An 18,633-nucleotide genomic window follows, 5' to 3' on the forward strand; every position below is an offset into this window, starting at 1 on the left:
AAGAAACAAGGTCTCTCTTGGTTGCCCAGGCTGATCTGGAATTCCCAGGCTCAAGTGATCCTCCCGCCTCCACCTCCCAAAGTGCTGGGATTATAGGCTTGAGCCACCGCACCTTGCCTAAACACACTTTTAAATACCATCTCCTTTCTAGTTATAAAATAACATATAAAAAGCTCCTTTTATCAAAATCTAGTAGATCAGAATTAACAAATCTGTGGAGTGAAATACCAAGGAGAGGAATGTCTTTTCTTAAAGGAAGAAAGGGGAGTATTTTGCAACCTCTTTAGTCAGATGAACTTTGATGATTCTAATGACTCAGTTTTACCCAGCTTTATAAAGATGACATTTATAAGCCTTGTCCTCCCTTCCCACTAGGAAAGTGGAAAAAACATACCTCTCCAGTGCAACCAAATCCATGACAAATAGCACTTATTCATGGACACATGTTACAAGAGCATGTGTTCCACGTCCACGTCATGGGTGTGCATATTTTGGAAGATGCAGAGAGTCAGATGCTGTCTAGGAGGCAAAGCTTGCTGGGCACATGGGATGTGAGTGATCTGCCATTTTCACAAGTATAAAGCATGTGCCCCATAAGTTGGGAGAACAGAAACAAAACCAACTGCTTAGAGCAAGGAGTGATGGGGGCAGGATGCAGATAAGTGGGAGGCAAAAAAAATCAAGGAAAATGTTGGCTGGGTGCAGTGGCTCATGCCTATAATCCTAGCACTTTGGAAGGCCGAAGCAGGCAGATCATGAGGTCAGGAGATCAAGACCATCCTGGCCAACATGGTGAAACCCTGTCTCTACAAAAAAAATACAAAAACTAGCTGGGCGTGGTGGCGTGTGCCTGTAGTCCCAGCTACTTGGGAGGCTGGGGCAGGAGAATTGCTTGAACCCGGGAGGCCGAGGTTGCAGTGAGCTGAGATTGAGCCACTGCACTCCAGCCTGGTGACACAGCTAGACTCCATCTCAAACAAAACAAAACAAAACAAAACAAAACAAAAAAACAACGAAAATGTCATGGAGGAAAACATCTGGCTTAGATCTTGGAGGGAAAATGTGGACCAAGAAGAAAGGCATTCTAGGTAGAGAGGACAGGACAATGGAAGGGGAATGGGTCATCATTTAGGTGGGAACTTCAGAAACTGCACAGGGAGAGTGAAGACACAAGACATTGGGTAAAATGAATGTTGAGTTGAGTTTTCTGGATTTAGATACAAATCTGTATGAATCCATGTCCTGTCTTCCCCAGCGCTGTGGCCAGTGTTGTGTTTGGGAAACGACCTCACGAAGGTGGGTCTCTAGGGCTGTGCCCTTGAACTCTAGTGAAGAAAACTTAGCCCGAGGGAAGTCAAACCCACCTCCCCACCTATGTTGTTAATAATTTACAAAACTACAGTGCTCTTACGGTCTTTGGACATGTATGACTAACTGGTAGCTGTCTTAGGACATAGCACATGTGAGAAAGAACTCAAGAACAATACAATTTTACATTATTCTTATTTCAGAGTGGGTGAACACTTGTAATGGAAGTAACAGTGCAGGTAACTCTCATTCTAGTGTGAAAAGGAACCTGAATATGTATTGAATTAATAAGATCTTAGTGTGAAATAATTTGGCTGCTTTATTTATGGTTTTACATTTGCATGGTTTTCATTTAAGCATAAACCAGTATGTAGAAAATTTCCACCAAAATTACTCATGGATTTTTTTTTCTGAAAGAACCAAAGGGTTATTAAAAATCTGTTAAATCTTAGGAACCAAATAACTTAAACAAATATTTCCAAAAGAGAAAGTCTTTTTCTATTATCTAGAATTTAAGTCTTAAGGTAGAAAGAAGCGATTGTGGGTGAAATACAAGGCTGAAATGCCCTTCATAGAATGACAGATGACTTGCAATTTTTAAATCATTTCATGAATACTCTTTATTTTGAAGGGTTCATCTCATATCTACTATAATTAGAACCATTGATTTCAATGAAGTTTTTCTTCCTGCTCTATAACCTTGACAGGTGCAAACACTCAAAGTCTAAAAACATCTCATTCAGAATATAGCACAGAGATTTTTTGTTTTTTCCTAAAATATGTCACCAGATTGGCACACAGTTGATATCTCATTCTCTAATTTTCTTCCAGCTTCTAGTTAAGTAAAATACTGTCGTTTTAGAGGAATGAGAAAGGACTTGCCACGTGAAGAATGAAATCTTGCTCTTTAGTAAGAATGATGTTGAGTCTGCAGCTCTGATTCCTTGCCAAGAATTATGACTCTCTACCACCTCATGAAATTCAAATACTAATTGGTCAACTTGTAAAATATCACAAGGCTTGTAACCATAATGCATGAATTACAACCAAAGATGAACTCTTGGGTAGAGAAACAACTCAGGAACAAACAGATGGTATGCACAAATAAATTAAGGTCAAGGCTTACATGGTACCACTAGTCTGGGGAGATACTAAGTGAGTATGTGAATGTCTTAAGCATTCATGAATCAATTACTAGGTTAAAATACGGCATAAGTACTAAATATAAGGAAAATCTACTCATGGTTTTACAGTAGGGTCACTAAAACCACAGTACCAAGAGGCAGTTGCTGGTGGCCTACAGTGTCCATAAGGGTACTGTTTTCTCTTGAGATGCCTTACAGGACACAGAAAGTGGCCTCAGGAAAGACAATGACAAGCCAAGTCCCTGCTGTGGAGCCAGCAGCTGTCAGTCAGGGGAAAGCTGCAGGGTGTTGTTGTTGGCCACACTGAGAGGCAATCCCAGGTGCTATCCCTGACACATCACAGCATTATTCACAATAGTAAAGACAGAGAATCCATCCAAATGCCCATGAACAGTGGACTGGATAAAGAAAGTGGGGTACATATACACCATGGAATACTATGCAGCCATAAAAAGAAGATCATGTCCTCTGCAACAACATGGATGGAGCTGGAGGACATTATCTTAAGGTAACTAACACAGGAACAGAAAAACAAATACTGCATGTTCTCACTTATAAGTGGGAGCTAAACACTGAGTATGAATGGATGAAAAAAAGGAAATAGCAGACACCAGGGCCCCCTTGAGTGTGAAGGGTGAGAGGATGAAGAGGATCAAAAAACTACCTTTTGGGCACTATGCTCATTACCTGGGTGAGGAAATAATCGGTACAACAAACCCTTGTGACATGCACTTTAGCCATATAACAAACCTGCACATGTACCCTTGAAGCTAAAATGATAGTTAAAAAAAGAAACAAAGGACTGTACAAGCTGTTAGGTTGTGTATATAGTACCATTTCTGTTTCACGTAAAATTTGATTCTTTTCTCTGTTCCTTTCATTCATCCACATTACTTGATATAAACTTTTTCGGAGTTACATTTCTACTTAAAAATTATCACTAAAGTCTTAGGTGTACTCAAGAACAATTTTTAACGTTTATCTTTATGAGCATCAAATATGCATTTAGAATTAGCATACATATAATCGTATGTTGACTTCAAACCTTAAGTACCGATCTACAATACAGATTCTTAACTATGTAAATATATAAAGGCCTTATTAAGATTGCCGAGAAAACAGAGAAACAGATTTTTGAAAAACCAAACAATAAACATGGACTCATGAATCAATGAAAAATTTCTTTTGCATTTAATTTATAATATACTTTTTCTACATCCTGCTAATTTTCTCTATGGATGCTAGAGTTTTTTTGTCTTTTTGTTTTTATCTTAGATTTTAAGTCTCGTACCCAGAAAGGTATTTCTGTAGCACTACAATTTGACTGTTTTAAACAGTCACATTTAGAAGAAAAAAATTTATAATCTGTTTAAATTAAGAGGAAATTTGGAAAGACAGCGTTGTATGTGTATGTGTGGATACGTGTGCCTCTGTGATGGAAACAGTAATGATGTGATGAATTCTAGTTTCCTTGGAAACAGCATGACCAAAGCGTATGGTGTGTTCCTAGTAGGATGTGGACCTATTTGGAAACATAACAGTATGATACTAAGTATATTTTCCACTAAGAAATTCAATAGTTTTGCCTGTGAAAAATCTGGTTTTATTCACAGATCCTCAGTTTTCTGACCAACTCTATTTATGCTGTGCTGAAAGGAAGGAGCCATTTACATTCACTTAATGTGCTTCCATGGGTTCATGAATGTTTGTTGGCCTCTGCCAGGCCTACGGGCACAGGCAGTCCTCCAAGGAGCTACTGTGTTCGCTGGGAGGTGTGGGCCCATAAAGGCATGGAGGGCACAGAATAGAGCAAGAAAACCTCCACAGGCTTGAGAAGTAAGCATGTGATATGGTTTGGATCTGTGTCCCCGCCCAAATCTCATATTGAACTATAATCCCCAGTACTGGAGGTGGGGCCTGGTGGGAGGTGTATTAGGCCATTCTCTCATTGCTATAAAGAAATACCCGAGACTGGGCCGGGCACAACGGCTCACGCCTGTAATCCCAGCACTTTGGGAGGCCAAGGCAGGTGGATCATCTGAGGTCAGGAGTTCGACACCAGCCTGGCCAACATGGCAAGACCCTGTCTCTATTGAAAATATAACAATTAGCTGGGCGTGGTGGCAGGTGCCTGTGAGCCAAGATCGTGCCATCACACTCCAGCCTGGGCAACAAGAGCGAAACTCCATCTCAAAAAAAAAAGAAAGAAAGAAAGAAAGAAAGAAAGAAAGAAAGAAAGAAAGAAAGAAAGAAAGAAAGAAAGAAAGACCTGAGACTGGGTAATTTATAAAGAAAGAGGTTTAACTGGCTCACAGTTCTGCAAGCTGTACAGGAAGCATGGTGCTGGCACCTCTCAGCTTCTGGGGAAGCCCCAGGAAACTTATAATCATGGCAGAAGGTAAAGGGGGAGCAGGCACATATCACAAGGACAGCACCAAGCAGGGTGGTATTGTGGTATTAAGCCATTCATGATAAACCACCCTCGTGATCCAATCATCTCCCACCAGGCCCCACCTCCAACACTGGGGATTACAATTTGACATGAGATTTGGGTGGGGACACAGATTCCTCATGAATTGTTTAGCACCATCCCTTTGGTGCTGTCTGTGATAGTCAGTGACTTCTCATGAGATGATTTGGCTGTTTTAAAGTATGTGGCATCTTCCCCTCCTCCTTGTTCCTACTTTTGCCATGTAACTTGCCTGCAGCTCCCGCTTTGACTTCCACCATGACTGTGAGCTTCCTGAAACCACCTCAGAAGCCAGGCAGACATTATTGCCATGCTTCCTGTAAAACGTGCAGAACTGTTAACCAATTAAACCTCTTTTCTTTGTAAATTTCCCAGTCTCAGGTATTCCTTTATAGCAACAGAAGAATGGCCTAACAGTAAGTTTAACAAGAAGAATTAAAAAAAAATGTGGGAAGAAACCCAACATGTAAACAGGTAGAAATATATCCTTGAGGATTTGAGGGGATAGAAGAGGTGGAAGGATAAATTTTAAAAATTATATTGGAACTATAATGTGCTTTCATTCAAATGTTGTTTATAATCACAATAACATATTGCTTTTATATAAGCCGAAATGACATCTAAAGATAAAAGTGGATTTGTGGTTGGAAGGATGTAACAGCATTGCTGAGTTGGGCTGGGCTGGAGGAGGGTGTGCAAGGGCTTTAGAAAGTTCATGGACTTCATAAAACAAAGTGTCTAGGTCTGCCAAACCCTGGCTTTTTGCAGAACACAACTGGGAGGGGCCAGGGCCACGGCAGATCTATGAGAGCTTCCAGAGAGAGCACTGCTCCTGCCTTGTGCATTCCTTTTGGACTTTGCTTTTTCTCTAGAAGCCTGTGGCCACTGGGCAGGTGGACAAGAGATAGTGTGCCTGCTCCAGTGCAAAGAATGGCAGCATGCTGGATCATCAAATTGATAATTTTACAACTAAAGGAATATTGAAACATTTTGGAAAAATGCTTCCGTAGAACGAATTCACACTCTCCACCCCAGCATTTCATTCTTTCCAGACCCACAGGTTTTGTTCTCTTTGTAGGAAACTATAGATGATTTTGGCTTCTCCAGCATCAACACTAATGTTGGTTTTATAGGAAACCCTGTGACGTGCATGAGGAAACATTTCAGATTATGATCATCAAGCCTGCCCAAGTCCTACACAAAGCTGATGCAAGTATATTTAAAAACAATTAGGTCCTGTTACTCACTTCTGTAAGTGCAGAATTCAGAAACGGCAAGGGAGTCTTTCATTGCCAGCTCCATGTTGACCCCCTCCCTTGTGTTCAACACCAGGCCAGAGATTAACCAGCCCCAGTCCAAATGCCCTTACCCAAATTCAAGAATGCACTCCACTTCTCAATAGGCTGCGCATCCAGATAGTCACTGTTTTAAGGGGCTTACTGGTGAGAGGAAGAAAGCCTAGGTCTGTGCCCTGAGGGTAGACTGGAATAATGAAAGCGACTGTTGGGGAATGCTTTCCCTGGGCAAAAAGCAACCAGGCCAGGGTCAATGTGCACGGAAATATCAAAAGTCAATTTTGTTGGCCAGTCCAATGGTCCTTTTTGTGTAAGCCTACATCCACTGGTTTCAGTGAACTCTGGCCAGTCCTAGCTAGATGGCCAGGACTCCACTGTACTGGTTTGAGCAACCCCTGAATAAAAAACACCTGGGTGCCACGTCATAAGGACTGTATCACATGTACAAGAAGGGTGTCTGGCTTGACATACACTACTGGGGAAAAAACAAAGAAAGATCATGCGAGTAAATGCAGTAGCTGCTGAGCTGCAGGGGCCAGGTGGGGTCAAGGCGGTGGAGAGCCTACCCGGTTGCTTTCGCTCTTTGAACGGTCATTCTTTGCCTTGGCTGTCTTTTCTGCAAGCTTCTTCTGCCTTTGAGGCCCTCTTCCAAAGAAAATGTAGTTGACAAAGGCATACTCCAGAAGGGCCAGGAACACAAAGACGAAGCAGCCCATAAGGTACATGTCAATGGCTTTGACGTAGGGGATTTTGGGCAAGGTCTCCCGAAGGTGGGTGTTGATGGTTGTCATTGTCAGCACAGTTGTGATCCCTAGAAAAGAAACAAAGTGGTGAGAGGCTGAAGCTTTGCCACACTGGTCTTCACTTTTCACTTTCCTTTTATGTTTTCTCAAACAGCTTTAAGTAGTCGGAGATAATGGGTTGAATACTGCGGGGTGACTGGAATGCAACAGAGCATACATCTTGTCATTTGGACCACGCATCACCACTCAGAACAGCAAACTGACATCTGTACTCTGGGGAAGTGAAACCGTGCAGGGCATCTCCCTCCCCCACCCACCCCCCTGCCCACTACACCTTGCTATCACACAGGATGGAATTTTGAGAGTAGAAGAAGAGATATGTAGAGCAGGAAAAAAGAATGTGGTTTTTATGAATGCTGGAAAAAATAAAAATAAGCCCAGAATTTAGCACAAACCACAAAGTGTCTAGATGTGAAACCTCCAGGAAAAAGAATGAATTTGAGGTGTCTGTGGCTGCAGAGGCAAGGCTATGAACGAGAGCTCAGTGAGGCAGACTGTGAGAAGAAAATAATTCCTACTACAATGCTTATTGGAAGCAAGAGGAATGAGGCAATGATTTTTAAAATTACTAGCCATGAGATCCAGTCCTGAGCTCAAAGAGAAAGAAATAGCTGAGTGAAGCTTCTGAGGGAAGATGATCTCACAGAGCGACTTCCCTCCTCAACTAAGAATCTCTACATAAGCTGCTTAGGAAATGTTTGCTCAAGTTAAGGGTTAATGATTTCATTCATCTTAAAGAATCCCACCATACTCTGGGGCAACTCATCAGATCCTTTTTTTAAATGTCGTTACGTTGAATTCTTTACATAGTATTGTATGGATGATCTCATTGTTTCCCAAATAGAGCTCAATTTAGTCTAAAACCATGTAAGGACCATGTATTGCAATTCTCCCTCCCATAGCAATAGACACAAGATTCTGCACTGAATCATCTGAGGCCATAGACACCAGGAGGCAAGTCAGTGACATGCCCAAAGCTTGATGAGCTAAGTTAAGCTGAGCTTACAGGAAAGGCACGGATCACTCCCTTGTGGTAGGGTGGGATGGTAGTACTGCAGCTGACACGCTGTCTTGGGGATTGTATTTTTGAAATATTAATACATCTCAAGGAAGCAAGACAGCTTTGAGGGCTGAGCTCTTTTCTACCTATGCCACTGATACCACTGAATGTGAAGATGTGGGTGTCAGGACCCAATAAAGAGAATAGGTTCCTCTGCATTGCTTTGTCAGGCTTCCCTCAAAAAGGAGACTTTCAAAGGAGAGAGCCTAACCATAATCCTTCATCCTCAGTAACCCAAAACCCACATGACATCACTGAGGCCAAGAGGTAGTGCCAGCCCTACAGTTCAGCACTGTCCGGATATGTACTCTGGGACGGAGCCCAGGCCATTCTGCACGTGGTCCCAGCCCAGCCCTCCAGGGCAGAGTTAAAGTTACTAAGCATTCCAATTTCATCCCCTCTGATTTCCCATCCTATCCTGGGAGGCAGCATCCTCATCCTCTGTGTCCTATGGGGAGGACCTCGAGACTGCAGAGCTCAGCTGGCCTGGGAATCAGCTGGAGAGCAGGCTAGACAGCCCAGTCATCCATCTCCAACACAAGCGCTCCCTCCACTGAGCTCTGAACTGCTACTAAAAGCTAAGAAGAGAATTGAAGACTTGAGAAACTCTTTTTATGTAGAACTGCAAACCATGGTTGCTGACGGAATGTATGGAAATCCAAGATGTCAGAATATTTTAAGATTCTCTTTTAACATCACATTCATGTGCACCTGGGGGACTTTTAAATTTGAAAATGGCAATGAGATAATTACTGTTTACAAATAAATGTGAAAATACCACGCAAATGCTACAAAATTAGGCATTCTCACCAGTATTCAAAAAGTTTGTAATGTTGTTGCCACTACCGTTTTTCCCCCTTCAACGTGGATTTGGGAAGACCGAGCGCTTTGCTTTAGTCACAGCTTTGCCTCTCCTGCTGGCTATTTTGAATGGACATGTATCACACAGGCCTCAGCAGATGTCCCAGACAATGGGATGAAGGCACACAGGAATAGGTACAGCCAGCACATCTCACAGGCACTCAGCCTGGTAAATGAACCCCAGAGGGACCTGGGCTAGGACTCTGGATCCAGGCCAATTGGCACAGGCTCAGGAATCCCTAACAATAAGATTTCACAGTGAGTGCTTCAGGTCTTTCTAATTTGGACCCACATGCCACATGAGTTCTTAGCTTAAGAGGCCAATGCATTTACTAACTCCTTCTATTGCTTTACCTGCTATGTGGGATACTGTGGATGGTGGTGTATTGTGGTGGTCCACAGCCTGTAAAGGGGAGCCACACGGCCCAGACCCAAAGCCCAGCTCTGCCTCTATGGGTCTGTAGCCATCATTTCGAGCTGTTGGAAGTCTACTGGCAATGTCTGAAAAGCTCTGATGTGCCAATAAATAGTAACTGGCACTGTTAACACTAACAACAAATAATCATATGACTATCATCATTACAGAAAAATCATTCTTCGGTAGCCTCTAGGTTTCCTGGCCTTGCCTTGACCTTCTGCTCTCTAAAGGGAAATCATCCAACTGCAGTACAGGAAATGGCTGGGTGATGGCTTTCGTGTTTTTTTGTACATTCACCAGGCTTGTAAGTCTTTCTGTAAATTGCTAGCCTCAACTTATTTGTCATTTAGGTCATGTATGAAATATTGTATTTGAAAGCTGTATTTATAAAAATGAATATGAAGTAAAAATATAATTTCTTTCCATTAGTCAAAATATTTTGTTTCTCCTCCTCATGATAAAAATAATCTGGCCTAAATTTTATCAGTATACATTTTTACCTTTAGAAGTACTTCTGGTCCCAGGCATTTTGGATAAGGGACACCCAACCTGTATTCACTGAGGGTTTTGAGAGAGGCCATCTAATTACAAGTTCCCACCTTAAAGTCTGGTGGTCGTTAATGCTAACAGTTCAATGTATCTGATGGTCAGACCCTGGGCAGCAGAAGCATATCATGCTGAAGCCCACAGGGCAGCTGAGGAGCACGGCTGTCTGAAGAGCCAGCAGAACAGGCCCTGAGTCCCTCCTGCGTTGAGTCCAGGTCCAACAGTGCCCAGAGCCCAAGGGTGAGCCCTCAATTGAGGCCTCTGCTGAGCCCCATCCCTCCTGCCTGTGCAGAGGCAGCACCTTTATCATGCATTTAGAAGCAATGTGTATTGACAACAGTGCAGTCCTTTAGGATGAATGCAAAAAGCACTGTGAGCATTCAAAGCTGTGCTACAAGACTAAGTGCTTGGGAAGCGGTGGCAGGAAGGGGGATTTCTCCAACGAAAGCCCTCCAAACTATAGCTGTATCCTATGGAGCTCCGTAGCATCTTAATGGTTATGAGGGATTCCTCAATAAGAAAAGTTAATAATAATGTTTGGTTAGCTTTTTTCTTTTCTTAAAAAAATTCATGGCTTATACAACATAGTAGACCAAACAACTCTTTACTGTAGTTTTACTGACACTTTAGGAATTACATGTAGTAGTTAAGGGAGAAGGTCTGGAAGTTAGACTAACTGGATTGAAATCTTTCTTCTGAAACTTGGTAATTATATGATTTCGTACCAGTTACTTAGCTTCTCTGTATTTCATTTTTGTGCTCTGTAAAACTGGAGCAATAATACTTCGTACTGTGTTGTGAATCTTCTCCAGAACAGATAACTAACTACATGAATGGCCTTAGGAGAGAATGTGGCACCTAACTATGTGATAATTTTCAGCCTTTATTAATCCTGGCTCTTGTATTGATGATGATGATGATGATGCTGATGATGCTGCTGCTGCTGCTGCTGCTGATGATGATGTTACTCAGTGCTCCTGACACTGTGTCATACTTTTTCTGAATTCACCAACTGACATTTCCCAGTGACTGTAGATCTAGACTCAGTCTTGTATTGGCAGGAGGGACAGAGGGAATGCATGTGCAGGTGTCATACTCTGAGAGCTGGATCTGTTGGGTTCTTGTCTTGCCAGACCCACAGCCCTAAGATCACAGCTGCCCTCTTGACCTCGGAGTCACCCTAACTCTAGTGAATATCCCCTTCACTCTGGCTCTCATGCCTGCCTCCCAGAGCACAAGCGTCAATCCTCCAATGTTGAAGCCTCAGCAACCCTAGCCAGCCCATGCCTTCATCCCAGCAAAGCCACAGAGGTATGGTTTGTTTATATTAATAATGCTGTGTCATGAAGAAAAAGTAGAATCTACTTCCAAATACCTTAATGAAATTGGGTTGAATGTAACTCACTTCCAGGGTATTAACAGTTTAATACTGTAGAAGGCAATACTTCACAATTAGGGAGGGACAGAATCTGTAATGGCTGGGAAATTCGGATATGCACATTTTCAGTACACCCCACCCCTTGTAATGTCAGATAATCATGGTTCCTTGGTTCTGATATTTCACTAATTATCGCAGTGACTGGCAAATTCTCTGTAGCAGATGCTTCAGGTCGGTCTCCACTTTCATAGGCCTCTTCTAGGCTTGGGGAGGGGTCCCAGCAACTTTGTATTTGTATATTTCATATTATTTTTCTTAAAAGGGGTGCTTGAAATCGTATAAGCTAACAGCTCTGCGTAATTTAGATCTGCCACTACAAATATCTCTGAATTTTCCAAGTGAAAAGAGAAAAGACTTTAACAAAGCATAATCTAGCAATATATATGTGAGTGTATATATGTATATTTTAAAGTAAAAGCTACATAAAGACTGACATTACAGGGGAAGGAAGATCTGCAGGCTGTAGAAAAGTCCTGGAGTTTTTTTTTTTCTTTTTTCTTTTTTCTTTTTTTTTTTTAGAGAACTGTGCTTATGATACCTATTAGAAATACATAACAATTAAAACAGCACTTTCAGTTTTTTGCAGCTTTACTCTTCATAGAGTGGTTTTTTTATTCACTTAACACCCTTAGGAATAGCTACCTGATTTTCTCAAGTCATAGTTACATGTTATTTCCTGGGAAATAAATCTAATCTTCATTACGACTATGCAAGTCACACGTTTGTCATCCATATACACACATGTACTTACATTTTATTAGAAAAGAAAACATGTTATTCAATTTAAAGTCCGGGGAAAAGTTGGCAAACAGAAAAAGAGCTGGGTGTGGTGGCTCACGCCTATACTCCGAGCACTCAGGGAGGCTGAGGTGGGCAGATCACCTGAGGCCAAGAGTTCAAGACCAGTCTGGGAAACATGGCGAAACCCCATCTCTACAAAAAATTAAAAAATTAGCCAAGTGTGGTGGTGTGTGCCTGTTGTCCCCACTATCCAGGAGGTAGAGTTGAGAGGATCACTTGAGTTCAGGAGGTTAAGCCTGCAGTGAGCTGTAATTGCAGTTGTGCCACTGCACTCCAGCTTGGCTGACAGAGTGAGACTCTGTCTTAAAAAAAAGAAAAGAACAGGAAAGAAGGGATAACTGGAACCCTGAATTATTATGTTTTTTGTAAGGTACTTTGCCAGATAATGTGTTGATAATTCTTTTCCATCAATTTTTATAAGTACGATTAATACTTTCACTTTCAGGAGATAAATTCAACCCTACCCAAAGGGATGGATTGCAGATTGCCCATCAGCTCTGTACTTACGTAAATGTATTTAAATAATTATTTTGTCTACGCAGTTTCATATTAATCAGCTGAGGAGAGAATAATGTTTCTGAAACTATAAGCCTTCCCTTAATAATCAAAATGCTAAAAATAATATTGGAACCTATAATACATACTGTACATCAGCTAATAATCCAGTTGCCAAATAACCAATGGTCAGAAAAGATCACTAGAGCCTTTGGGAATCATTCAGAATTGAATTCCATATTTTAATGCTCATTAAATTGTGTAATTCCAATTCTATGCTGTAATATTTGACTATTTTTCTGACTTAAAAAAGAAGAATGCACAATTAATCAAGTCTTCTTTCTGGGCCATGGAATAATTTTGAACAGGAGATGTTAATCCTTGCTTTAAAATTAGTGTCAAAAATAGTTTTATCATGCAAATATTCTGCAAGCATATTTTCCCTTTCATGGGCATGAAAATTCATATTTGAGCCTTATAATTAAATTAACACATCAAGGGAATCGTGCGTGAAATTAGTGTTTCAAGATAAAAAGTGACTATACGGGCAATGCTTGTGTCACGATGTCAAAAAATGGTAGTTGAACTACAGCCTTTGAACTCTCTTAATACTGTAATGATACGGTGACTTTACATTTAAATATCACTTAAAAAGAGCGCATACCGAGGGCAACTCTAGCAGCAGATGCATCATAATTGATCCAGAAGGACACCCATGACAGAATCGTTATCAGTATAGAGGGCATGTAAGTCTGAAGAATGAAGTATCCAATGTTCCTCTTCAACCGAAAGCTCAGTGACAGTCGAGGATAGGCACCTATGGGAAACAGACAAGGATATTACACTGGAGAAACGACACGGCAGACTAAAGAGTTTGCTTTGACTTCCATAGGTCAACAACATGCAATGGAAAAGTCCGTGAATGAAGGGGTGGTCCACCAAGCAGTTTGCTTCTGTCTGCTAGCACTATTTATAGAAGAATTAGGAGGGGGATGATTTTCACTCTATTTATAAGATAGTGATAAGGATGCTCTTCTAAGGCTAAATGCTCAGTTGAGAACTTGGAAAAACTTAGAAGTTTTTAGCTTAGAATCCAGAATAATGCCAAATACCTTGTTTATTCTTTAATGAATGACTATCCCCTTCTTCCTTGTAAACAGGGGAGATGTGGCTCAAGGCTTTACTGGGCAGGAAATGCTTTTACCAGTTGTCCTTTCAGCCCACCTGGAGTTCAGCCCTGAACACAGATGTTGGAGGCTTTGCCCCTAGAGTGACTGGGCTAGCTCGGGGGCACACTGAGAACGAGAGAGGCAGAGAAGCAAGTCCAGTCCCGGAGAAAGCAGTGGTGCACACCAAGGGCTTCTGCTTCGGCCACAGAAGAGGCATTATTGAGAGCCTCAAAGGAGCACCTGTCTGCTTTCTTGCCCACGAGTCCCAGTGTTAATTCTCGGATGTGACATTCCACTCAACACACTTTGGAATCCTACCACCACCACGACAGAGTGAGAAAATATGCCATTTATCACGCCACATTCAGTGCTATATTTGCCTTTTCTGTCTTATTTTGTTTTCCTTTTTTTTTTTTTTTTTTTGAGATGGAGTCTTGCTCTGTCGCCCAGGCTGGAGTACAGTGGCATGATCTTGGCTCACTGCAACCTCCACCTCCCTGGTTCAGGCGATTCTCTTGCCTCAGCCTCCTGAGTAGCCGGGACTACAGGTGCCTGCCACCATGCCCAGCTAGTTTTTTTTTTTTTTTGTATTTTTTGTATTTTTATTAGAGACAGGGTTTCACCATATTGGCCAGACTGGTCTTGAACTCCTGACCTTGTGATCCGCCCACCTCGGCCTCCCAAAGTGCTGGGATTACAGGTGTGAGCCACTGCCCCCGGCCTATTTTGTTTTTCTTAGAGCAAGGCAAGTGTGGCCTTTGTTTCCCCCTGTTTGTTTCAATAGGCCACTTTCTCAGTTCTAATCTTCCCACTCCTTGTTTTCTGGATTCTGATGGAGCTGCCTGAGGGCCAGCCAGTGAGAACCCAATGACCCTCTCTAATCAGCTCCTCTGATTGCTCCCCCACACTGGCAGGTGCCTTCTTTCTGAAGCTGCCCACACCCTAAACTCCAAGAGGCCTCACCTTTCCTCATCTCCTCCTACTCCAAGCCTGGCAGGCTCCTATTCTCCCCCTGCCCCTAAATATATGCATTCTTCAGGCTTTATTCCATGTCCCTTTCTGTGTCTGTCCCTAGATTCTTCTCTTTGGCAGTCTGATTCACTCGTATGACTACTACCATTATGCAGGAGATGAACGATTTTATCTCCAGGCCTCCTACCTTAGCATCAACCACATTTGCAGCCAGGATTATATAAAAGAGAAAAGAAATCACCAAACATACCCAGCACTTCAAGGCTGACAGTCTCAGAAATTTCCTCCAGTCTTTGTGTGTGTCTGTGTAGAATTTCTCTTACACAGTTCTGATCAAATGCATATATCACGTCATCATAGCATAATAATTTTTAGAGTTGCTACAAATTATTTGTAAACACAATTTTTGATTCTTCCTAATGATCCATCAAATATCGACACAAGGACTCTATAAATACAAATCCCTGAATGCTGTAGATTTAGGTGTTTTCAATTTTTATACAACTATAAATAGTACTCTTAAGGATATATTTGTGCAGAGCCGTTTTTCCATATTTAGACTTATTTCTTGAGGATATGCCAAAGGCGGGATTGCTAGGCCAAGGGTTAAAGCTTTTCATAAATATTGTCAAATTACTTTGCAAATGTATCAAACCAATGTATGCCGCTGCCACTATCAGCAGATTAATAGAAGTGCCTAGCGTACCTTGCAAATATGACAATATTATACAGTATCTCTTATAAGAGTTTTTGCTAAATCCCTCGGGAAAACCTTGTCCTTTCAATTACTTTTTTAAAAATTGAATACTTCCTAAATGTTTGTTTGTTCTCTGTATTTAATCTGATAAGTTATCTGATTACTCATTTATTTTTCTCATTTCTCTTTCCTCTGATGGTTTTTACCTTTTCATTGGAACACTTTATATGCTAATCCTTGCTTGTATTCTCTGCAAGCATTTTCCCAGTTGCCTGTTGTAAACCTTGTAATGGCTTTCAGTGGAGGACATACAGATCCCTAACTTTTTGTATGCAATTACATCTATCCATTTCACTTTTTCCCTTGTGATTGTTAAAACTTGTATTTAGCCTTAGGTAAGTTCACAGTACAGATCTACCTGCAAACCTATTTTGAGAGTTGGCAATTATTTCAGTGTTTGACATGAGGTGAAAACATACATGGATTTTGGTTCCACAAACAGCAAAACGGTTTCTCCAACACCATCAGTAGAATGAGGCTTCCCTTCATATACATTTCATACAGTTCTGTTGTTTTTAGACTCCATTTCTTGTAAATGTGGATCATGGGACTGATGCACATGCACGGGGGCCAGATCCTCCTCGAGGGCCTCACCCTCCCGGCTCTGGGCCTTTCGCGACTTGGGCACATTCGGGAAACACGGAAATGATGCTCACTGTCATGCCACACTCAAAATCTTCTACGGTTCATTGCTTCCCACAAACATCAAAACACGCATCCAAGAATTTCAGTTTCTCCATCTTTTCCCAAATTAACTTCAGTTTTATTTTCCACCATGTTTCTGCATTAAGCATAACATTTTTTAGTCAAAGAGGTTCTCACTGCCTCAAAATACTCTTCTCTATTTCCTGCCTCTGCTGACTCACATCCCAGTTTTGAAGATGTGTCTTTCCTTATCCATACCTCGAGGTCTTAGTCAAAGCCCCATCTTCCATGAATCCTTTCTTTCTCCTCCTTCCAAATGTAAGTAATCACCCTTTTGAATTTTTTCCTCATTATTCATATTATTATAATTATAAACATTTACCAAGGTAAGATCTTCCTTAATAAGCTGTACAGTCTCCAGGGCAGAATTTGTGAGGTAATTTTTTTTATATGCTACAATGCCTAGGTAAATGTCAAAACCATCATAGGTTATGAATAAATACTTCTGAATGCTGAATGAATGAAAATAGGAGTATTTAGTTTCTTTATGTGACTCTTCAGTTGAGCTTAATACACAAAATGCTCAACATCTTTATTGAATTGTAGCTTGAAATCCCATGGCAATTTCAGTATCTTTACTGAAGTAACTTCAATATTGGCTCTTGATTTGTAATTTCACGGCAACCTCAGACCTTTCTTAGCACTTATTTGCTTCTCTTTGCTTCAGGTAAATCTTACTATAATCCACCATGCATAGAACAGTCTCTGCATCAGTCAGGACATGTTGGCTTATGCTACAGTAACAAATAGCCCCCAAATCTCAGTAGTGTGTAACGAAAATTTTTCTTATAAAAAAATATGTCCACTTAGCTCCCTCTGTCTGCAACACTGTTGGCCTCTGTGGTAGAAGAGTTATACATACTTCCCATCATATTTCTGTGGCCAGAACAAGTCTCATTGCCAACTTTTTTGTCAGGAGAACAGGAACGTTTAATCCTCTCCCAGAGAAGAGCAGCAAATATTTTTGAATGATAATGCAATTTACTATATCCTCCAACTTTCCATTTGCCAAGTCAACTTTCTTAAACATTATCCAAAGTACATCTTCAGGGAAAGTGTGGGCAGTAGAAACCAATATTGACACCCATGCAATGCCATGACTGTACAGTCAAACAAACACTTGGAAGATCATTAGGGACCTTGAAGAAGACAATACGAAACCGATTTCAAAAACACATTAATCTCTGGAAATTCGCCAAGATACTCATTGACACAGAATTTGGAAGTAAGAAAATATACCATTTTCTTTTGTATTTGTTTAGCAAATACATTCTATTTGTTAAAAGTAGAATACCTTTGGGAGGCCAAGGCAGGTGGATCACGAGGTCAAGAGATCGAGACCATCCTGGCCAACATGGTGAAACTCTGTCTCTACTAAAAATACAAAAATTAGCCGGGCGTGGTGGCATATGCCTGTAATCCCAGCACTCAGGAGGTTGAGGCAGGAGATCGCTTGAACCTGGGAGGCGGAGACTGCAGTGAGCCAAAATTGAGCTATTGCACTCTAGCCTGGAGACAGGGCGAGGCTCCATCTCAAAAAAAAAAGGAAAATGCCATTTCCAATCAGCAAAATGTTTAGGTATTCGGTGCATGCCCCACACATCCTAGTCTCTGAGGTGGAAACAGTAAGTGGGGCAAACAACGAAGGTGAATAAAAACACAGTTTACCTTCCCAACTGTTTATAGCTCCTGACCCATGTCAGACAGATTCATTCAGAACTAGCCTCCATAAAGCTGTGGCATGCACTATCCTGGAGGTATAAAAATATGCTAGCACACATGGCTAAGTGATTTAGGAGAGGCTTCATGGTGTATGCACCTCTGGTGTATGAGACACTCATGGTTGAATAGGATTCCTTCAGACAGGGACAAAGGAGAGCTTTCAAGGTAATGGACCCAGTAGAGCCATTCAAGATGCCATGAGACAGAGACCTCAGAATGTTAGTCAACCCAAGAATTATCTGACGTAGTAGATCTATTCTGCTAGGCAAAGGCTTTTCCCATTTGATGTGCATCTTAAAGAGTACATAAAAGTATTTTTGTAGCTCCGGGAGACAAGGTCCTTATATTGGCAGGATGGAATGCCATGAAATATGCGGTATCTATGTGGAAAACTCCCAAGTGATCACAGCTAGGGGCTAATAATTTAAAGTTGAGAAGTAATGAGTCAGCTGCACTAAGACATCCCCTTTAAAATGAAACAGAAGCTTGAATTTACAACTGAAATGCGCTGAAGCCCTGATGTCTGTGTGCCAATGCAGATGTGGTCAGGTCCCCAGGCAGATGCTCAGCCAACAGATAGAGGCACAGTCCCTGGGCACAAGTGCATTGTTCCAAGGCAGGGATTCCTTGGCAAAACTACCTAGTGAAGATGCTGATCCCAGCCCTTT

The 18,633-nt window shown here is 41.5% G+C and overlaps 1 protein-coding gene across 2 annotated transcripts in view; it reads right to left on the bottom strand.

Annotated features, from left to right (window-relative positions):
- Positions 1-18,633, bottom strand: part of GABRB3 (gamma-aminobutyric acid type A receptor subunit beta3) — a 227,441-nt gene that overhangs the window by 11,946 nt on the left and 196,862 nt on the right. For both annotated transcript variants that reach the window (XM_058427930.1, XM_032175705.2), the window contains exons 7-8: positions 13,305-13,457; positions 6,785-7,029 (exon numbers count right to left, since the gene is read on the bottom strand). In XM_058427930.1, the coding sequence (XP_058283913.1) occupies positions 6,785-7,029; positions 13,305-13,457 (398 nt within the window). The remainder of the gene's footprint in view (positions 1-6,784; positions 7,030-13,304; positions 13,458-18,633) is intronic.

The sequence above is a fragment of the Hylobates moloch genome, unplaced genomic scaffold (genome assembly GCF_009828535.3).
Source record: "Hylobates moloch isolate HMO894 unplaced genomic scaffold, HMol_V3 SCAFFOLD_14, whole genome shotgun sequence".
Classification (NCBI taxonomy): Eukaryota; Metazoa; Chordata; class Mammalia; order Primates; family Hylobatidae; genus Hylobates; species Hylobates moloch.